This window comes from Lepisma saccharinum, chromosome 20 (genome assembly GCF_977018435.1).
Source record: "Lepisma saccharinum chromosome 20, izLepSacc3.1, whole genome shotgun sequence".
NCBI classification, from domain to species: Eukaryota; Metazoa; Arthropoda; class Insecta; order Zygentoma; family Lepismatidae; genus Lepisma; species Lepisma saccharinum.
The window spans coordinates 68,903,461-68,926,616 of NC_139248.1; the positions used below are offsets into that span (position 1 = coordinate 68,903,461).

General features: G+C 39.4%; 2 protein-coding genes across 2 annotated transcripts in view; one reads left to right on the plus strand and one right to left on the minus strand.

Annotated features, from left to right (window-relative positions):
* spz3 (Spaetzle domain-containing protein 3) overlaps positions 1-23,156 on the plus strand; it is a 167,431-nt gene that overhangs the window by 94,916 nt on the left and 49,359 nt on the right. Inside the window, exon 2 of the mRNA XM_083141581.1 lies at positions 16,172-16,296. Within this exon, the coding sequence (XP_082997707.1) occupies positions 16,172-16,296 (125 nt within the window). The remainder of the gene's footprint in view (positions 1-16,171; positions 16,297-23,156) is intronic.
* Positions 1-23,156, minus strand: part of crok (crooked) — a 272,768-nt gene that overhangs the window by 37,039 nt on the left and 212,573 nt on the right. The gene's annotated exons all lie outside the window — the stretch shown is intronic.

Sequence of the window (23,156 nt, forward strand, 5' to 3'; positions counted from 1 at the left end):
GGAATTGGAAGATTAACTCTATATTGTACTTGGCTTCTCTTTCCTTACTGCAATCACAAAACTGGAGGAGCAGTGTCCTGAAAATGAAGCACAGTGGGCTGTTTTGATGGATGTACAATGAGAGCTGCAAGGGGTCGGGAAAGAGAAGTTAGAACAAAGTTTAACCAAAAACCCTGATGTTCAAGAAGTCGCAACCTACAAGGATGTGGATTACCGGTTGAAAACAAAATACGCACCACTTGTGTCTGTTGACGTCGAACGTTCTTTTTCAACTTACAAGTATCTGCTTAGTGACCGCAGATGTAGCCTCACTCAGAAGAACATAGAAATTTTGAATGTAATCTATATTAACAGTTTTCTAGATGACTAATTCTAAGCAATTAAGAAGAAGCATGTTTTCCTTTATGTCACTTTCTAATGTATCAGAGAATTTTCTTTGCTTAGTTATATTAAAACCAGAGAATACTCTATGTGTTTATCCAGACAAGTTGAATGATATATGTATGCACTGCTAACAATAAATCTTACATCTGAAAATTAGCACCTATTTTAGCACCTTTTTTGTACAAAAATTGGCACCTTTTTTGCACCTTTATTGGCAAATTTTTGCACCTAAAATTCCTAGCTCTGGTAATAAGTCATGTGTTTTGCTGTCTCTGGTCATAGCCCCCCCCCCCCCAACTTGATGGTTTAGCGGTCTCAGCTCCCCCAAAGTTGATGGTCTAGAACATTTCAAATGTGTATTTAAAGTTAAGTTCATGTGGCACAATTCAGAGTAAACTTTACAGGAGAAGCAAAATATTACATTAGATCCTCTTAAGCAAAATTATTTGGGGGGCTCTGCCCCACCCCCAAGCCCCATGGTGTCGGCGCCTATGGGTCTGGCAACACTGACATTGGCCGCGCCGAAGACTCCTTCCCCCTGTCCTTTTCCCCACCCGCCAGCTCGATGAGGTTCTGCGCAGGTTTCTTTCCTTGTGGTTCCACTATAGTACCGGATCTAACCGGACACCTTCATCCTTACGTTGGTTTCTCCATTCCTACTGTTCAGTGGTTTTCCAGATCTTGGAACGGAACCTTTGCTTTGGTCTATCGTAAGTTCCAAAATTCCCACGATAGCTCAAAGACTGCATTCAGTACGTTCGTAGGCGTCGTCTCACCCACTTGACATTAACGTGTGCTCCAAAGAGGGCGCAACGCTGTACGATTGAGGAAAGGGCATTACATTACTCAAACCGAATGGAATGTTCCCAGCGCTTCTTGCGCAAAAATTCTTCAGAAATACCTTGAAATGATTCTGATTCATGGCGATACACGGGCAGATACTGACCAAGCCCTTTTCGGGACACATTGCAAGGTCTCCCGTGCCCATTCTTCCTCCTCAACCACTTCCATGGGCGTCAAGGAGGAAATGGGAAGAGGGACAACAGATCCTGTCTGCATGTTGAAAGCCATTCGAGTAGCAACTTAAAACTTACAAGGCCAGTTTTAGACAAAAGCATTTTCCTTAACATTTCATGCCATGCTATCGTGTAGTGAAAAATCTTACGGCATTTTTCAAGGATTGAATCTGTAGCATTTTTCGTAGTACAACCAATCAGATGCGACCTCTAGGTTACGAGTGTATATGACGTATACCCACGACTACAGTCCTGGTCACGACCCCCTCCTGAAAAATAAATGTCAACATATATATGTATATATATAATGCGCACACGTATGTAATTTAATTTCGGTCACAGTGATTTGCGTTAATTATGAAAGGGGACTGATAAGTAAAAATAAGATTCGTATACCTCATTGCCAGAACGAACTAAAAATAATGTTTTTTGAGAGATCAACACTATTCATGACGAAATGCTCGGCTTGCCCCCCTTGAAAAACCATGATCGCATAAGCTAATAGGGATTGAACCTATAGTTTAAAGTGGAACTCGAACCCGGGACCCCTTGATTACAATGTGACATTGTTGGCCGCTCCATTATTAGGGAAACTGTAAAAGTTACGATATCGAAGCTTGCATATTAGAAATAGTAACAATCATTATTTTCATGCTGGTAATTATTAGTATAAACTTTAAAAAATCAATTTTTATTCCAAATTTATTATTATTATATCCTTTTGTATTCGATCACCAAATGAGTGAATATCCAGCACAGCTGTTTTTATTATTATTAGGTATTTTTTGCATACAGTTAGTGTATTGAAATGGATAGTTATTCTATGTTGTTATTAACTTTTACACGCCTCCTTTAAGAAAAAGTTTTAAAGGTTAGGGGTGTTTATAATGTGTAACATCTTACGTAAAACTCAAATTTTTGAAATTTTGAAAACTATGATGCTACTTATCGTTTGGTTTAAATGGAAGAATATGTTTTTTACACTAATTTCTTTCCCATTTAAGGCATTTTTTACATCGTTATATTATATGAATAGTAACCAACTGAACTTTATTTCAGTAATTAACAATAAAAATAACACGCTTTCTGATTTTTTGTAAATTGAAATGAACGAGGTGAGGTCGACGGACCTACTGGACTGCCCAGTATGCTAGCACAATTGTCCCCTCCCCCCTAGAAAATAACACCTTGCGCGCCACTTTAAATCTGATTCCACATTCATCTCCTGATCTTGCCTTGTCCATCTTTTCCCGGTAATTCTTGGTCGGGAGGTGTGCATATTGCCCGAATAAAAAAGTAGTATCATCCGCATACGTGGTAGAGCAAATCAGATCTCACTCCCATATATTGCGTTGGAAATTGAGCATTGTTGTTTACGCATCACCGTCTGCGACATTGTAGCCGAACGAGAGTGAGAATGACTCTCTTGTGGCTCGCGGCGAGCCGTAGGAAGGTCAGTAGACCAAACGGCCGGGCCGTGACGAACCGCGCTGCTCTCTGCAGCTTGGAGCAAGGATGGCAGATCGAAGCGGGAAATTTCGTACGAAAGGGAAAGCGAGGGAAATTTCCTCAAAATTATGCAAAATGCAAGTAAAAAAATGTGTAAGTTCTTCACCTACTCTTTCCTTTTTTAAGTAGTCCTGGTTCGATTCTTGGGATGTGTGATCTGTATCAGAATTTTTTAACTCCCCCCCCCCCCCCGCCCACTGCATAGGCAGCTATTGAGCTGAGTCAGCCTCATTAATGTGAAACTGTGTGACGAACACCAGGGATAAAGGTAGCTGGAGCATGGTGATGATCACATCACCTCCACTGTGTGCGAGATCAAGAATGGGTGGAACCCTACCTCCATTTGTTGTATAATGCTATCTTTCTAGTGTCTTTCCAAAGGTTTCGCCAGTACTAACATGTCAAGACTTGCGTCAAACGGTGGAAACACAGGCGAAGCTCGGTGGGGGGAAGGAAGGACATTTGCCACCCCGAAAAAAATGCAGATTTATTCAAATTTACAAGTTAATGGTACTTTTAACCGACTTCCGTGGCGGAGTGGTTAGAGTAGCGTGCTACGACATCAGGGATCCATGGTTCGTATCCCGGTCTTGGCATGGATGTTCATTGTGAGTGTCACTTGATCAGTTTCATATCACCCAACCTCATATTCGCAATTAGCCAAAATTGGCAGAAAAGCGAAGTAAAATATACGAAATCAACCAACTCTTCCGACCTGACAAGCAAAGTAATGGGTAATTTCTTTATGATATCGGAAAGTTAATCAATGTTTTGCAAAATAGTCTTGGACGCTATTTTAATGGGAAAGAAATATTTTTTGATCCTGCACCCACTCCCAATGTTAAGCCCCAAGTTCGATTTTGCAGTTCCAAAGTTAGGTCCCATGTGTAATCAAAGAGAGCGGAAATGGATGAAATGTCATCTTTTTTCTGACATCTCTGACACGATGCCCATTTAAAATACACAATATTACATTTAGTGTAGAACCCAAAAAAGGTAATTTTAAAGTGATTTTTTAAAATGTTTTGCCACTTTTCAGGTTTTAGGTAATTTTATCCGATTTTCGGCATTTTCCAGTCATTTCTTGCAATATTCGGTGTATTGTTTCGTTATATTTTGTCACTTCTTTCATTTTGGTAATATTCTTGTCTTTTCACCAAGGTGAACATAGGCCTATATATACGTATCTCTCAGGATTGCAATATACGACTTTTTCATTAAATTGTTTTAAAATTATTCTGTTGTTTCCATTGGAAATCCTCATTGCAAAGATTGCATTTTGTTTAATTTCATTTTCATTTCAATTTTTAACTTGAAACTAACAAATTTAATGGTCATTTTTTGCATTTTTCAAGTCATTTTTCATCATTTTTACGACATTCTATAGGCCATATACCTATATTTTTTTAGGTCATCAACTTCCGCTCCCTAGTAATCAGCTATTTGTAGTGACGTGAAGTTTTTGTTTTAACGATAAAACCGAAAAGTTGAGCAAAGCAAAATAAAGTGTTTAAAATGTATTTGGGTAGGTGAAGGAGGCACGTTTTTGGTGTTTCGGACTCGCGAAATAACGCGAATTAAGCCATTTTGCAGAATAACACAGAATTTCGCACTTTAACGCGAAAAATTGCACGAAATTTGCAATATAAACTGGGGAAAACACTTCTGTTTCACAACAAATACCTGAAGAGCTATGATAGTTCAATTCAAAAGAGTTTGTGACGCTTCATTTATTGCAGCTTGGGGCAGACAGACTACACAGTGTTGTTTATCCTCGTTCTGAAATATAATTCGCTGCGGGGATCTTCCCAGAATGGAAGTTTCGTAGGAACGGGAACACTTTAAGGAGAAGCACCTGTTGTGTTTCGGGGGGGGGGGTAATGTATGTGTGTGTGTGTGTGTGTACACAATATGGTGTATTTTAAGATTGCAGAAGGATTTTTTGGCATTGTTAGGGAAATGTGATGTGTATGATCGAGTTGAAAGATTTGGTTGTCATTCAATAAACATTTCATATTTAGTGGCCGATGAGATTAAATAGGTTTCTAAATGGAAGAAATTTGGTCATTTCTGACAAAGGTTAGCCATAATTATTTCTTTGTCATTAAAACTAAAATTTGTCTCAATTTTCCAGAACTAAAGCAATGTGAAAATGCATGTAAAAATACCACAGATTTTAAATTAACGACATCGAATTTTGCCATAAACCGCGAATTGCAGTAAAAAATAACATCGAAATTTAGGGGAAACAAGGAAAACTTCACGTCCCTAACTATTTCTCATTCGAGGAAGATTTTGCCGACCTCCGCGGCGGAGTGGTTAGTTCTTTGTGTCATTTCTTCAACTTCATCATATCATCCTCATCTTCGCGATTAGCTAAAGTGACTAAATAAGAAATATCAAATCAGTTTAAACCGAGGGAGATTTCGCTTTGAAAAAATGAATTTGCCGTTCTCCGAGGGGGAATTTCCACTGCAAAAAGTTGGCACCACTGCTCCGAAGATGTAACTCACGGGACAGACCAAACCTTGACTGGTAATGTAGTCAGACTCTAGTCGCCAGCAAGACATGTTAAGGTGAGGCCGGGCTCTCCGAAAGCATCAAGGTGCGTGCGTGTTCAGGTATACGCATTTCTCGCGCGTGTGTGTGTGCGTGTGCGGGGAGATATGTGTTTGTGATGCGTCGTCTCGTTTCGCTTCATGAGGACTCTGGGTGCATCTTCGAGTACGTGAAGTGCAAGTGAAAATTCGTCGGGTACCTTCATTCCGATGCGCTGAACGAGTAGTACCCGCCTTTTGGATGAAAATGCCTACCAAGGGACGTTGCATTGTGGACCTGCTTCTTGTAAGTCCTGTTTATTATGTTATGTCCAGTGGCGTTAGGAACGTTTTTGATTGGGTGTACACATTTCATCCTACATATAAATACGTGTTGTCCATTGAGAATGTAAATGTTCTATCCCCAAATTGCAATCAAATCGAGATATTTTGGCTGTGGTCTATTTAGGATGCAATTGTTTCACCTCTGCTATCGTCTGATGCCTACATACAACCAATATTCATATATTGAGAGTTGTTTTGTTCCATGTGCAGAATTTGGAAGCAGCCACGAGAATGCAAACTCCAACAGCCAATGAAACGTGACGACGATTTTCCTTAATCAACCACAAGTGTCATCTGAGTATGAGATGCAACACTCGCATTTTAGCCGGATTCGATTCCGGTGGAGGCACATAGTGGTTCGAATCCCACATTAAACTGTAGGTCCAGTCCCAATTAACCTATCTGTGCACAAAAGTTGACTTGAAACACAAAACAAACTTGAATTCTAACCTCAGTCACGTGTGAGAGCTGCTTAGAAATAGTAGTGGACTTCGGTTTCTTCCTTTTATTATAACTAGAGCCCGGAAGTTTGGCAAAATGCCTCTTTTTAACTACTGCATATATTGATAATTTTTTTCCTGATATACGCTTCTTATGTTATTTCGAATGTTTTGGAAGCCTTTTCATTTTGTCTATTTTGCCTATTTGGGACCCACTGCCTATTTTTAATTATAATGCCTTTTTTTGCCCTTTTCAATGAAATTTGACAATTTTAAAAAAAAAATGTGTATATAAATTATTTTTCTCCCAAAAAACGTTGTTGGCATTTATTTTTCTTCCGTTTATTATGTGAATATTTTTTGCCTTATTTAAGTAATATTGAACTTACGCATGTTTCAACATTGCTGAAGGAGAAAAGTGTGAGAAAAAAGTATTTCATGCTGAGTTAGGATATTGCCTTTCGGTTAACATTTCTTGTGCATGATTGACTGCTGAAGTGGACAGGTTGATTTCGAACACAAAGAAGATATTTCTCAAATCTCCCTCTCGAACCCGAAAATTTCAGGAAGTTGCGATTGAGGACCTCAGCAACCAGTCTTGACGAGATGGGGAACCTGGATATCAGCAGCTATATATTATGCTAACAACCTTCAAAAAATCAGTGAGATGATAGATGCTCTTCCAGAAAATGAAGCGGCTTCAATTCGTTAAGTGAAAAAAAAACCTGTGCTATTCAAATTTATTTTTGCACATTATGGTGCATTGCCAGAGACAATTACAATTATAGCATCCATGAAAATGTTCGAGGAATCTATGCAGCAGATGATGGAAGTGCCAGGAGAAAAGGGGTCAGCTGTTGCGGAAAAGCGAAAACGGGTAGTGAGTGCAAATGAGAGGACCTGAAACAATTGAAAACAATATGTGATATTCTTAAAGGTGAAAATGCTGTTACCGAAATGAGTCCAGCTACATTAGCTTGTTTTATGTATGCTCCAATAACTTCTGTCGAAGTAGAAAGATCATTTTCTATTATGAAAAACATTCTCTCTGACAGACGACTATCAATGGATGTTGAGAACTTAAAAAAGCACCTTGTTATGTTAGTTACGTGCAATGAAGACGGAGAAAATTGAAATGCTCTTCCCAATTTAGATTTTAACATTTTTCCAGAAATTAGAGATAAAAGTAAGCGACTTCCAAAGGTGCCTTTTTTCGGTTTATTTTGCCTTTTTTTCATTTTTAGTGCCTATTTTCTACATTATAAATGCCTTTTTGCCTGCCTATTTTAACGAAAATAAATGCCTGAACTTCCGGGCTCTAGTTATAACAGACAAAAAATTTGAATAATAGTGGAACCAAATTGGTTGACTGATTATTTTACTTTGCTACCGAATGACAAAGTTATAATGAAATTGTTTCATCTCCATTACGGAACAACTACCTAATCTCATTTCTAAAACGCAGTGTTAAATCTGATAGATGGAACACTGGCACTCTGAAATCGATGCGTGCAGTTGTTCTATCTGAAATTTCAATTATTAATTACAGCATAAATACCTATCGAAACAGCTATTTCCTTTTATAGAGGCTTCAACGTATCATCCTTTGCAATGACACAAATGGAGGCCAGAGGAATGAGAAATCCTGTATACGTAAGGAGGGTGTCTCGTAAAAAGTAGTTCATGGTGTTAGGGGTTGTATTCTGTTAGTGGTAGTGACATTAGCCTTGCTGTGATAACTTGATGGCTTTTATCAGAGAGCCCCGCTGATCTCATTGTCATCTACTTCCTTCTTCTTGCCTACCGAATGAAGTGAATAATCTTCTGCGCGGGATAAAGAAAAATGATGTATTCATTTGTGCATTATTAATATGAATTAAATATTCGTTCTCTTTCGTTATTTCTTTATTGAGGAAACGAAATATTGATGTTTATTTTCAAACAAAGGATTAAAACGTCACACACCGAGAGAATAGTACTGTGAGTGGGGAACTCAGTTATGTAATAAAAATCTAAACAAGAAACCAGGGTGAAGGTGAGCGCGCATTCTCAGGAAACAAAGTTTGTTTCTCGCGTATTCACGTGCGAACACTGGGATTTTTTTTTCGCTTCTATCGGTTTCTTCCTTGAATCAGAGCTCGAAGTGAGTTTGGATGCTTCTTCCCCCCCCCCCCACCCCCTCAGTTAGCAAAATTTTTGCAATGCATTCCCCAGCATTGTCACCATGTTAAACCACAGGAGCACCACCCAGTGAGCCCCAACGCTCGACCAGACACCCCCTCATGCACCAACCATAGGCGTCGCCAGAAACTTTTCTAGGGGGGGGGGTCAGGCCATCTATGAAACTTGAATATCATCATGGTTATTATTGCACAATAATTTTCACCAAGAGTGACTTGAAAAGTGAACTTTTGTTATTAAATAGTTAGTTATTTCTTATTGTTTTATGGAAGTTAAGAATACATTTCATACATTAACAACATTTCTTTATGTTTCATGGTCTCTCTACGGTCCTAGGTGTCTGTGATGCGTCAGTTGCATTTGATTGTCTATTATTGGTAGGTGCAGAAAATCGGCAAAACCTAAAAACTTTCTGGCATCAGGGAATTGTATTAAAATGCAAGAACAGTCACTTATTATTTCTTCAACATTTCACTGTAATTGTGAGAAGAACGCCAAATGACCACATCCCTAAATTGTCAGAATTAGGCAGTGGTATATTTAATTGTTTAGCTTTGAATGTTGAATATTTACACGAATTCATAACAAACTTTGCCCTGATTTCCTAATCTTTTTCTGTTAAAAATTACCTCAGAACAAACTTTCTCATTTACTCATTCCGATATAAAATTTATTTCCTCAAACGTATCGTACAAAAATTTCATTTTCAAACTTTACCGTATAGTTTCGATAAAATGTAACTAATATTTTATAGTGGAAGTACATAGTTTCTGAAAATTCTATTTTAAAAATTCGCAAGTGAAGTTCAGCGCTACTCTTCTGAAGCATATATATATATATATATCTTATCTTCCAATCCATTATCTATTTGGAATTGTGTACCCCCTCCCCCCCCCCCATACAGAGAAGCTGAAGATTAATTTCCCAAAATCAAACTTTATCATAATCAACCTTACACTTATTTTTATGCCCTTAGAAAATGAGAAGCACAGTGCAGAGCAAGCGAACTAACTGGTACGACAATGTGTAATGTATAGAGGCATGCATATTTCGTTTTTGGCGAAAATACGAAATGTGAAACAAGACATTGTAATGTTAATTTTTCATGTTTCTGAAAGGTGTGAGGTGCATTTTTCTACCCTGTTTTGTCACGAAATGATGCGAAATGAACTGCATAATGCGAAATAGACCCTTAAACACGAAATTTACCGTTTGTAAACCGACGCGACACTTTCTGAAGTCTGAAGTATCTTGTGAGTTATGCAATTCATGGAAGATTGATTAATTCTGCTGCAAAATGGACTCCTTCATACAGGAATAAACTTAATATTCTGGTAATGATTAAATGTGCTATTAGAAGGGATATGTCTATTTTGTGTAGTAAGTGCCGTTTTTAAATCAAGTTTGGGATTATATTCACATTTTCGAAACCAAAATGTCATTTTATATGACACTTTTTCACCGCTGTAACAGCGAAATTTCATTTTATTTACCGCTTTTGAACCAGAAATTGACTGTTTTTGTACCGAAATTTTGCTTTTCTATTTACCAAAAATATGTGCTAGCTTCTGAAAATAATTTCTTTGAACAAGTAATAAAAAACAGTTTCCTTGAAAAGCACCACCTTGCTCTTGTCAGATTACATAAGGGGGTACAAGGGGTACAGCTTGAATCTTGGATTTTGGGGAGTACTGTACCCCCTCAAAACTGCAACCCCCCGTTCCTGAGCCACTCAGTCAGTGCTTCAACCATAAGTGATCTACCACTATGGCAACAAGCAAGCCCGCAGAGTAAACCTGATCCTACTTTAAAACTGTAGGTCCAGTCCCCAATATATAGCCTCTGTCTGTGCATAAAGTATAATAATCGGTTAGTAGGCAATTAGGGAGGTTTCAGACCGAAGCGACAATCACAAGTAACGTTTCATATCATACCGGAATGACAGGTCTCTCAAGCCTGCGTTCCATTGGTGAACCTCCTCAAGCGACATGTATCGCCTGTCGCTTTGGTGTGAATGATCCTTAAAGCAAAACCTTCACCGCGCATGCGCAAACAAACAAAAGCGACACGATGCACGCCACTGAGAAAATGGCCCAGTCCGAGCAACAACACCTACAGCTTGTGTCTTTTAGGTTCGAAATGTTGCATTGAATTAGTGAAGGTTCTCTTCCAAGCTACAAGTGTTGTTGCTTCGGTGGGAATTCTCTCTTAGTCGACATATTTTTACCTCGTTAACGCATATTCTTTTTTATAAAAAAACTAGCTGATTAGCCGGTGTTGCCCGGGTATTTAATGAATTCTAACTATAGCGTAAAATTTACAGGTATTTAAAAGCATAAGTACAGTATACAAATTATGAAATAATATCTTTTACAAATTCACTATAATATAAATTTAACAATTTATGAACAACATTTTTAGTTCCACCTGCAAGAGCAAGAAAAAATAAGTTGAATGGCATTGGGAGTGTCCCTATTCATCTTATCGACCTCGAAAACTACGGATTCCACACTAATGTCGGTCGTTTTACATGTCATCCCCTTCCCACCCCTAGCCCCAGGGGTGTCAGGGGTGTCTTGGAGTTGAACGGCATTGGGAGTGTCCCTATTCATCATAGCGACCCCGAAAACTGTGGATTCCACACTAATATCTGTCGTGTTCGATTATTTTTACATGTCACCTCTTACCACCCCCACCCCTAGGGGTGCCAGGGGTGTCTTACCCCCACAGTATCTCTTTCGATATTGCAAGTGATACGTGTTCCAAGTTTGGTTGAAATCGCTCCAGGCGTTCGAGAGTTATGCCGGAACACACATACATCCCTTTTTATATATTAGAAGAAGAAGATAAAGAAATGTACACAGAAAAAAATACATGCCCTCTTAGTCTTCCAATTTGGAATCTAAAATATGCGCCATCTTTCTTTGAGGTCATAAGCAAAAACGTCCTCCTTACTGCAGAAAACCTCATGCTATGTAATCAATCATCATTACACGCTTGTGCCGTGTGGGAGAGCCCTAATGACACAGAGCAGATGAGGCGTAAGATCGGTGGCCCACCTTGCAGACGTAATGGCATATGACGTCACATCCTTATGTATTGGTGAGCGAGCCTTCTTGATGGCCTAGGGGTAACGTCATCGCCTTGTAATCCAGGGGTCTCAGGGTTCGATAACCGTTGGAGGCGCATAGTGGTTTGGATTCCAATTTAAACAGTAGGCCGAGTCTCAATTAGCCTATCAGACGATAAAGTGAACACAAACAAAACACTTTCGGTATATTGGATTCCCGACGTCATGTGAATTCTCACTGTATTTGTATTGTATTTTCCTTATTTATCGTGACTCTTCAGCCACCTTCGGTTAATGGCAACGCATATGATTGGACGGAATTGAAGGAGGGACGTTCACAAATATCAGCCATGCCCATATGAGGGTTTTAACTCGGGAACATCGGAGGCAAAATCGATACTTAACGCGCTCGGAACCTCCACCGGGTATAGATCCCGGGACCCCTTGATTACAATGCTGCAACGTTACCACTATGTTATCAGGGAAACACTAACTGGTTCTCATGTTGTTGTAACAAGTTCACTTTACGCACAGATGGCATAATCGGGATCCGAACCACTATGTGCCTTCGCTGGGTATCGAACCCGGGACCTCTCTATTACAAGGCGACAAAAATGTAAGATGCTTACTGAAATAGCATTAAACATCACCGTATCCCAATAATGACGCTGATTACGGAGGGGGACCAATTGTCCCCCCACTTTTTGCTACTTTTGCCCGCGCGCTATGCTAAACCTTATGTATAAAGGGAAAGTAAACTGTCCTTGCCCCACCCCTAGTCTTGGAAACCAATCGCCGCCACTGCCCTTCGGTATGTCATTAAATCTCATAGTAAACCAGTTTTGATTAAGACAACATTTTCAGATACCAGGAGCCTATATTCCAGGCTAGCTAGGCTATCTGCGAAGCCTGAAGCCTAGAAAGTAAAATACTGAAGATAAATGCGATTCTGAAGTTGGCAACCTCGATTCTTAGGAGTTGGCAACCTCGATTCTTCGAAGTTGGCAACCTCGATTCTGAGAAGTTGGCTCCCTCGATTCTGAGAAGTTGGCAACCTCGATTCTGAGAAGTTGGCAACCTCGATTCTGAGAAGTTGGCAACCTCGATTCTGAGAAGTTGGCAACCTCGATTCTGAGAAGTTGGCAACCTCGATTCTGAGAAGTTGGCAACCTCGATTCTGAGAAGTTGGCTCCCTCGATTCTGAGAAGTTGGCTCCCTCGATTCTCAGAAGTTGGCTACCTCGATTCTCAGAAGTTGGCTACCTCGATCCTTAGAAGTTGGCTACCTCGATCCTTAGAAGGTGGCAACCTCGATCCTTAGAAGGTGGCAACCTCGATCCTTAGAAGTTGGCAACCTCGATCCTTAGAAGTTGGCAACCTCGATCCTTAGAAGTTGGCAACCTTAATTCTTAGAAGTTGGCAACCTAAATGTTTATAAGTTTGCAACCTGACTACCGTTGGGATGGCAACGTGGCTTCCTTGAAGCCGTCAAGAATGAGCCTATTAGTCTTCTCCCTTCCTCCATAGTCTAGGACCAGGTGTCGTAGTGAGTTAGTCCAGCATACGCCACTGTCAGATACGTTACCTTCTCATAGTGACAACGTCGTCGCCTTGTAATCAAAGGGTCCCGAGTTCGACACCCGGGTGAGGCACTATCGGTTCCGTTCGGATCCCACTTGAAACTGTAGCTGCTGTACCGATTAGTCTCTCTGTACATAAAGTGTTCTTAAAAACCAAAACAAACGAATACACAATACAGTAGGATGGCTAGACAGAGAGAAGGATGATGGGAATTACAAATTTGTTGAAGTAACGGGTCGTGACGACACAACCGTCGCTGGGAACTCCCTGTGACGTAAGACCGCGTCATGAGGTTTCCCTCTGCGGAGGCTAATCTTAGCGTGGGAGAGGCGCCTATTCCCAGGAACATCTGGCCGTGAAGATCGCGAGCCTAATTATGAAACAAAAGGTTTCCCAAGGGTAATACGGCAGCGAGGAAGGAAATTATCCTCTGAACATGGAAGTGACAGATGCCTTTGAAGGTCGCTCACGACGTGAACGGCTTAATCATTGCTGAGGTCCCAAAATTTTCGAACGGTACAACTGTCTCGTGAAACGTTATCGGCAGACCATATTTTCATTCAAAACATGGAGGAAATCTTATCTTGCAAGGTGCTCTCGGGAATAGAGAGTGAATTATTTGTTTAATTAAAACTGAGAGAAAACATCTAACTTAAAATATGTTATATTCACGCGAATATTCCTGGTAAAAATATTGTACCCATGGCGTGGTGATCCCTGCAAATCATACACGAACATTAATTCAGTGGCGTAGCGCAGTGCCCTTGGGACCCCTGCAACTAAAATACCCCTCGGTAAAAATAAATTATCGAAAATACTACAACGTATATGTATCATCAATGACGTCAGAGGGTAACAGACGTACAACGCAGTTAGCAACCCCCTTTTGAAGTGTTTAACAATTAAATGAAAATTGAACCAACTTGTCACACTACACTACAGCTAAAAATCGAAAATAATCTGTAACATTTAATAGGTGTGGACTGTGGACTATGTTGAAAATATGTGTGTTCTTATTTGAATATGAAAAGACTTGTACCCCGTTTGAAAATATTTAGTGGGAAGAATTTCATTTTAAATACCACACACAAAAATAATATTAGTGGTAAAAGTTCATGAATTACCAAATTTTCTTGTTTGTGTGGCAATAAAGAACAGATTGTCCGAGCAACTTAATCTTCCTACTGGATTCCTAACTGCAGACAATTTGTACTCTAAAAGATTCCGCCACACGGTATATCTATAAAGGTGCGAGATTAGGGATTTCTTTTCCTATTTTAGGCGATCTGCGAGCAAGTAAATTATACGGCATTTCTGAGGGCCTACAGGTTAAGTTGCCAGGGCCTCTTTGATCGAGCCAGTACGCCCCTGCTTATTATCACAGACATTGTCTTGTGAAATGTTCCTGGAAGACCACTCGACCACCTTCCACATGAAAATAAATAAATAAAACATGCGTGAAGTTATTTGTGGTGTCCACTGACTGGTAAATCACAGTAACTCTGTTGATACGTATTCTAAGTTCTCCAATCGGACGTTTCTATTTAGTGCTCACCTCAGTGAATCGAGTTCAAATCTTGTCATTGTTACATTTTGTATAATAACCGACAGTGTTGAATTTCTGAAATTATACCGGGTGGTCCAAAAGTCCCGGAACGGTCACCTATCGTGAGAAATACACATCGAATCGGAAAACGAAAATATACGTGTTTGATATGTGAAAGAAAGCTATTCAATGATATCACACTTGATTCCCCACCCCCGCTCCCTGGGGGTGGGGCGGGAGGCAACTGTGAAATTTTAAATGGAAACCCCCATTTTGTATTGTAGAATCGGAAAGAGGACTTCATTCCGAGTCCAACGAGCTATCAACCATCCTCCTAGCTCAATTAGGAACGGAGATATGGCGAAATATGGAGAAAAAAAAGGTGAAAATTTCATAAAACTAAAAAATTTCAAAGGGACGCTCTGTCCCTCATTGAGCTAGAGTGAAAGCCATTGCAGATTCGGTAGACCCCCTTCCATATACTCTATTGAAAGGTCTTGACGTGCAGATTCCGAATCTGCAATCGCTTTCATTCTAGCTCAATTAGGGGCAGAGCCCTTTGAATTTTTTGGAAGTTTTATGAATTTATTTATATATTTCTTTTTTTAATTTAAAATTGCCATATCTCCATTCTTAATTGAGCTAGGAGGATGGTTGATAGCTCGTTGGACTCGGAATGAAGTCCTCTTTACGATTCTACAATACAAAACGGGGGGTTTCCATTTAAAACTTCACAGTTGCCCCGCCCCACCCCCAGGGGGCGGGGGTGGGAAATCAAGTGTGATATCATTGAATAGCTTTCTTTCACTTATCAAAGACGTATTTTTTCGTTTTCCGATTCGATGTGTATTTCTCACGATAGGTGACCGTTCCGGGACTTTTGGACCACCCGGTATAAAATTTCAGGAGCGCAGAGAAAACAGTGGTGGCCCCTACACTTCGGGGCCCTCCCGAATTGCGGGGTTTGAGGGGGCGGCCGCTACGCCACTGCTCTAGAGCGAAGATAGACAGACCTGAAAGAAAGAGAGAGAGAGAAAATGAGAGTGAAATATAAGAGAAAGAAAGAGTGAACGATAAAGAGAGTGAAAGAGAAAAAGTGTTAGAGAAATAGAGAGGTAAAAATTAATGTCGAGTTAAAGCGACAGAATGAGAGTTAAAGATACGGAAAGAAAATAAGAGAGATGGAAAAAGAAAAAAAGGGGAAGCGACAGAATGATAGAGGGAGAGAGAGAGAAAAGAAGAGAGAAGAAAAGGAGAGTGAGTGTGGAAGAGAGGCAGAGAGATAAAGACAGTAATTAAAGAGGGAGGGTGTTAGAGAGAGAGATCAGGTCCATTTTGGAAATATTCTAGTTGTGCCTACTCGGGCACAATGAAACGAGTTTCAGAATTGTAACATCCAAACAGGGAAAATATTGTAAAATATTAAACTTCCCGTAACGGGTGCGTTTGTAATTGCAACAAATCAAATAAAACACAGAAATTAATGTGGTGGATCAGATATAAACATAGCCTTCGAAACATTAGAACGTATATTAACGTGTGTATATTTCCACTTCTTTGCAGATCCTGTGGACGGCATTATCTTTGGCTCTTGGACTTGAGATCCGTGGCGAAATTATCCGGGGAGTCCCTTGCATCAAAAGATACCATCAGCTTTTTTGTCCGACGCCAGGCAGCAACTACCCGAGGTAAGTACCGCAATCATATTTTTCATGAAGCGACTGTTGTTTTCCAATGACAGGTTCCATACGGTCGTGAGGAAGAAGAAAGAATGTCCGAACTCAAGGCTGTTTTACATGAAAGTATTATATGACAATATCATTAATCAACCTATAACGTTTTTTCTTTGGTTTTGCTTTTATTCGAGCAATTTATATTCTGCCGTCGAACAACGTCAATAACACAAAAGGAGACCAGCAGTGAATTTTTATATTTAAGAATCCAAGTATTCATACACCACAAAATACAGTATTAGAAATATTTATTAAAGGCCCAGGCACCTGACGTCTGTGGTTTACAAACGATTCCGGAATACACAGATTAGTCAGCTTCCGGTGTGAATTTGTTGAGATAGACCAAACTTAGTTCTTAGAGGTTATATCACAGAGTACTTATGTCTTTGATGTAACTTCTTAGGTATTCAATTCACTTGGCGATAAACACGCTGAAAAACACTAACGGTGAGCACTTAAGGGAAGTTGGGGGGAAAACACAAATCTTGCTGACACCGAGTTCGACGTCTTCAATCTTCTAATCCTCCTGTCGTTGGTTCCTAATTAACATGTAGCCTCTCTTCTTTAGTAACCTTTTCTCAGGTTCTGGTAGAGATACTGCACAGGCCGATAGTTCACTCACAGTTCGTTCCTTAGATACTATATCTCTTTCCGGCTGAGATTATGGCCGATAGTTCACTTACAGTTTGTTCTTTGCCCGCGAAACCAGTAACCAACGGAACACGGATCTTAATCGTGTCAATGCTTGACTCGGACTGTCTTATCCGCAACCGTTTTCTCGAAAAGACGTTAACTTCTCTTCCCGCCTTTTTTTCCCCCAGCGAGGGCGAGTCAACTTTTATAAGGGGTGCGTCAAGATCGGTTACAAACCTTTACCAGGTATTGAACCTGAGGCAACACAGACACAACATATACCTTTGGTTATTACTAAAGTCAACATTGTTAAAAGTTTAAATGTATTTAGTTTCGATGAAATGATGCAGTTAGTGATTGCTTCAAACGAAATTTCAACTCTTTTCAAGTGACGGAAACAGTATGAAGTAGCTCAATAAAGAGAGAGTCCCGGGTTCGAATCCTGGCCTGAGCATGGATGTTTGTGAGTATCCATTAATCAATTTCATCATGTCATCGCTAGGGAACGGAACTTTAGGTAAATAAATGTTTTCTTCTGCGATAAGATAGAGACCCTCGTTTTTGCCAAAATTCTGATCATAGCCTTATATGTCAACACAGCAAATTTTATTTTACATAAAAACACATATTTTCCAGTTTTCCGTATGTAAATACACATTTTGCGAATTTTCATTTTAAATACATAAAATCGCTAATTGACTTCAGCTACCTCGAAATCCTCGAAGGAAAAATGTTTATTCTCCCCAACTTTTTCATATCGAGTATGTTAGGTTTGTTTTGTCTTTGAACACGCTTGCTGGGAGACTTCTGGCGCCTCGCCTACGATCCTATTGGGGGAAAATATTACCCCCACTGGATGTAACGCACAAAAGCTAATGTCTAAATGTACAGAAATGTTTGGGAGAAAAACCAAGGTTTTCAAACTTTGTGCCAAATTGCATGTGTTTTAGAAGGTCAAGTAGAGGAAGCTTTGGAAAACTTCAGCGTTAGTGGCATTTCGTGGTTCAAATATACAAGAATTGTTTCTTGTGACGTGGAGCGATCTTTCTCACAATCTTAAATGCTTTTTAGAGATAATTATCACAGATTTACAATAGAGATGTTGAAAAAAAAACTATTGTGATCCACTGCAACTCTTCCAAAAAATAACTCGCTAAGAGGTAAGCATTTAGAAACTGGTTTCAGGTGCTTAAAATGCATGTAATATTTTGTTTTTGTTACCAAATTTTTTTTTTTTTTGTCACATATTTTCCTGTTTTTATCACATATATTCAAGATTTATGACACATAAAAAAAAATATTTCTGAGTTTTTTAGCACATAAAGTTCCGTTCCCTAGTCATCACTCAACTCCATATTCGCAAATTAGCCAAAAGTGGCACAAGCGATAAGAAGAGAAACACGCAGAGAGAGAAACGAAGAGAACAGATAAAGAGAGAAACAGAAAATGAGAGAAAAGGAAACAAAGAGAAGATGAAGAGAGAAACAGAGAAAGAAAAGAGAAATGAAGAGAAAATGAGAAAAGTTAAAGATAAACGAAAGTACATGGAAAAAAGATATAAAAAGATAAACAAAGGGAGACAGAAAGAGACACAAAAAGAAATTAGCGGTAGAGATAGGGAGAAAGAGAGAGAAAAGAGAAATGAAGAGAGAATGGGGAGAGAGAAAGAGAACCGACACGAAGAGAGAGATAAGAGAAACAAAGAGAGAGACAAGGGGAAACAAGTAGAACAGGGAGAGAGACAGAAAAAACAAATGACGAGAGAAAGAAATAGCAGGATGACCACTCTAGGACAATGATAAATTTCACGTATAATTCCCGGTTTTCAAGGCGGACTTACCAAAAATTCAAGCAAGCAAGCAGATTTTTTTCTCTGCTTCATCCTTACGTAATACCCCTCTCATTACACATACACACAGAGATATATTAACAATATAAAAGGTCTGTGTGATTCCAATGTATCCCAAAGTCTAATTTAATTCAATTAAATGTATATCACGTACTATTTAAAATATTCACTTTAAGGTTCGGATTTTACATTTGCCATTTTACATACTCAGACTCGAAATACATCTACAAACAAAAGTCACAAGTGAAATTCCACTGTCTTGCACATCTACTGCATCGAACTTAAATGTTTTCAAGGAAGAATCCTTCTAGGCTACATATGATATTTTTAAGCTCCTCGTGATGGTATATTGTCATATTTTTAAATTTCGTCGCTGTTTATATGAAATTCGGGCCTGTACAGTGATTGAAGTGGGATTTTGTTTTTGGCAGGAAAAGTTTACGGAGGATTGAGGCTTGCTGCGGAGGTGTTCAACCTGTGACTGAACATGTTGACAGTGAGAGTTGCAGGAATCGGTTACGCAAAATTTTCCTAGCTGGGAATTACCCTCCCCTGCATACCCCTTCGCTGTTTGCTTTCAAGGCGAAGAGTGGCAGTTTCGCGCCAAGCACTGTTACTAAAAAGATGCCCTACTACACAAGAGAGTATAAGCTGGACACGATGTATGAAAAACGTGATAAAATAAGAATTTTCAGAATCCCATGATATTTCCTTAAATATAAAAAATCTGTTAAAACTTCATCTACAAGTTACAGCTAATCAAATGAGACTTGTCGACGTTTTCCCTACGACAAATCAAATCTTCAACGTGTCCTCTTTCCGTTCACGTGTTTTTCTACGCCATGGGAAGTTTGTTATCAAGAGAACAAGTAAAATCCTCGCGTCTGGCTGGACACAAACTGTTCCTCCTGCCATTAAGTCTACTTTATGACTTTATGTACAGAAAGGCTAATCGAGACTGGACCTACAGTTTAAATTGGGCTCCGAACTACTACGTGCCTTCACCGAGTATCGACTCCGGGACACCTTGATTACAAGGTGACGATGTCTTCGATCACTGCTCGTGTGTGCATAACACGCGTATGACCTTACACGCAGGTCCACGGGTATGGCACTGCATGATTGCGTTCGTGCAACGCGAGGCCTCGCGTGTGGGTTCTGGTTTTTCCAAAACGGCTTCCGGAGTGAACTTAGCAACGCGCACCAAAATAATGATTTCGAAGTCTTCTTTAATTTAATTATGGCAGTGGCTCCCAACCTTCTTTAGCCCGCGGCCAGGTTATTTTTTTTTTTAAGTCTATACCCCGATCCCAATAATTTTACTCGTAAATAGCTTTGAATTTGTTTTAACTTTATACGTTAATTAATATTTACCCTTGGAATTTAATATTAATAAATAAATTATGACAATCATAGAGAGCATTAATTCGATTATATCTAAGTTTGTTTACAAATGTAACATTTGGTTTGATTTATAGCTCTTTTCTACTCTTACGGCGGGCGCTCTACATGCTGGCAAGGGAAGTGGGGAGCGGGGAATACGCAGCAGACCAAGCAGGCAACAGCGATGGCGCCGAGAGTTACGACATCGCGGGAGGAGATGCTGCGCGCACCTCGTTCTACAGGCTGCTGCATTTCTTACCGCGCTGGATTAGTCGCTTCCCTTGTCAGCATATAGAGCGCCCGCCGTAAGACTTGAAAAGACCTATAGTCGACAAGGACTGGTTCTAATGGAATCTTCGTTTCCTCTGGCCAATATCATTGAATTAATTTGATAAGTGATGACTTTCTTTGGCATGTTCCATTTCGGACACCGAAAAATCCCAATTAATCAGAATATTCCTACTTCAATGTATTTGTTAATGAAAAATGCTGTGCAAAGTAAATCGACGTGGTGACCGTCCGTCAACCTCTAATATGGAGGCAGGAAGCAAGGCGCCCCCAGCTTAGACAGTTTCATCGCTCACCGCCACTGCCAAAAAAGCATTTCCTGCTAGCGCAGGTCATCTATCAGACTCCAACTCGATTGATTGATTTACTTTATTTTACTTCGTTTTTTGTGCCACTTTTGGCTAATTTGCGAAGATGGAGATGAGTGATGACATGATGAAATTGATGAATAGACGCTCACAAACATCCATGCCCAGGCCGAACTCGGAATCCCTAGCGTCGTAGCGCTAACCACTCCGCCATGGGGGCCGGCGACTCCAACTCGAGAAAGACCCAACCGTTAAAATTCAAATATGGAGGCTGCAAGGGTGAAAATGATTTCCTCGTATCGCTGATGAACCCCGAACGAGAGGTCATCTTTCCAGGTGGTTGCCAGCTCGGGCTGCAAGTCGCAAAATTAAGGGGAACATATTTAATAAAAAAGCAAAATTTCGGTACAAAAACAGAGTCTATTTCGGGTTCAAAAGCGGTAAATAAAATAAAATTTCAGTGTTATAGCGGTAAATAATCACATCAAAAGTGCTACATAAAATGACATTTTGGTTTTAAAATTGTGAATATAATCCTAAATTTGATTTAAAAACTGCACTTATTACACAAAATAAACATTTCCCTTCTAATAGCACATTTATGTAGTTACCAGAGTATTAAGTTCATTCCTGTTTAAAGGGGTCCATTTTAGCTTCTCAAATATTTGCAGAAGAATTAATCGAATTTCCGTGAATTGCATAACTCACAGGATACTTCAGAAAGTGTCGCGTCGGTATATAAACGGTAAATTTCGTGTTTAACAGTATATTTCGCATTTTGCAGTTCATTTCGCATTATTTCGTGACAAAACAGGGAAAATGCACCTCACACCTTTCAGAAACATGAAAAATGAATATTACAACATGTTATTTCATATTTTGTGTTTTCGTCAAAAACGAAATGTGCATGCCTCTACGTATTTTATATGAGGAGGTGTGCAGTATTTTTCAAAATTGAAGTAATTGATGAAAATTTAACAGCTTGGGGCGGATTTGGAAAGAGGGGGAGAAGAAAGGGGGAAGGAATATAGTGAAATGGAAAGAGGAAGAAAGCGGAGATAGAAAGAACGAGAAAAGGGAGAAAATATGCATAGAAGGAAAGGTAGAAAGAGAACAAGGAGAAATACGGTGAAAGATAGAAAAAGGAAAATAAAGCAAGAAAGAAATAAAAGGGAAAATATTAAATATAAAATAAAGTGGAAGATAGAAGGAATGAAAGATAACAAGAAATAAAGAAAAGAGGGAAAGATGCACAAAGAAATACAGGAAGAAAAGAAGATAGAAAGAGAAAAGAGCGAAAAGGAAAAAGAGAGGGGCACAAAAAGAAAGAGAAAGAACAAAATTAAAAATCAATGCACGAAAATTCTACAGGAAAAACTTCACTCTCATAGAATTTTTATCAAGAAATCAAGTATGTGGCAAGGTGGAAATTTTTTCGCAAAGTTGCTTATTACTTGCCTTCGAATTCGTGTTTTATTTATGCTCGCGATTAAATTAGAGAGGTAGAAAACAGGCGTTAAATTACGAAAATGCAAACAAATACAATAATTTTATGCATGGGAGTAAGTAAGGAAATGAATACTCACGATATTGAAATACCCACACTCTTACAGAGGCAGTACTTTGGTGCATAAGAGTAAGCAATAGGCAAAGAGACATGCGTTTATTTCTTTATTAGTTCTTGGGTGCTTCCCTGACCACAGTCCACTGATTAACATGGTACTTATCCCTACTCAAAGGTGTGCTGAGTGGTTCAAACCTCCAGAAATATTTCAGAAATAGTAATTGTAAAAGTGATCACTAATCATGAGAAAATAACTTTCATTTCCCGCGTCTTTTATATTAGAATAAAATGCTGAAGGCGAGAGGATTTCGCTCCAACGCCAAATAGTTCGCAAGGACGACGCTACATAGCGTACGGAATTGAGAACTTTTTCGCTCGAGCGAATAACGCTCGAACAGGCAGAACGAGCGGAATACGCTCGAAGCCCAGTAGTACACATATAACCGTTATTTGTCTATGGTAGTAGTTGGCCCTCAAATATGGGACGTGAGGTTAAACATGCTGTGAAATTGAAACTTACATAAATAATAAATTTTCTTTATTAAGCGGGCGAGGTTCAGCCACTGGCTGCTCTGCCACCTAACCCTTGTCAGCGTAATGGTAAACTGCATAAACTTAAGTAAACATAGTCATTATTTGCATGTTAAAATGAAGTTTAGTATACCTGACTAATACACAGTGATATATGAAAATAAAATAGACGATTGTGGGTTGAAATTACCAAAGTGGATACATTACACATGTGTCTACGATGATTGTCAAATTAAAATGATACTCCATTGTATACGCT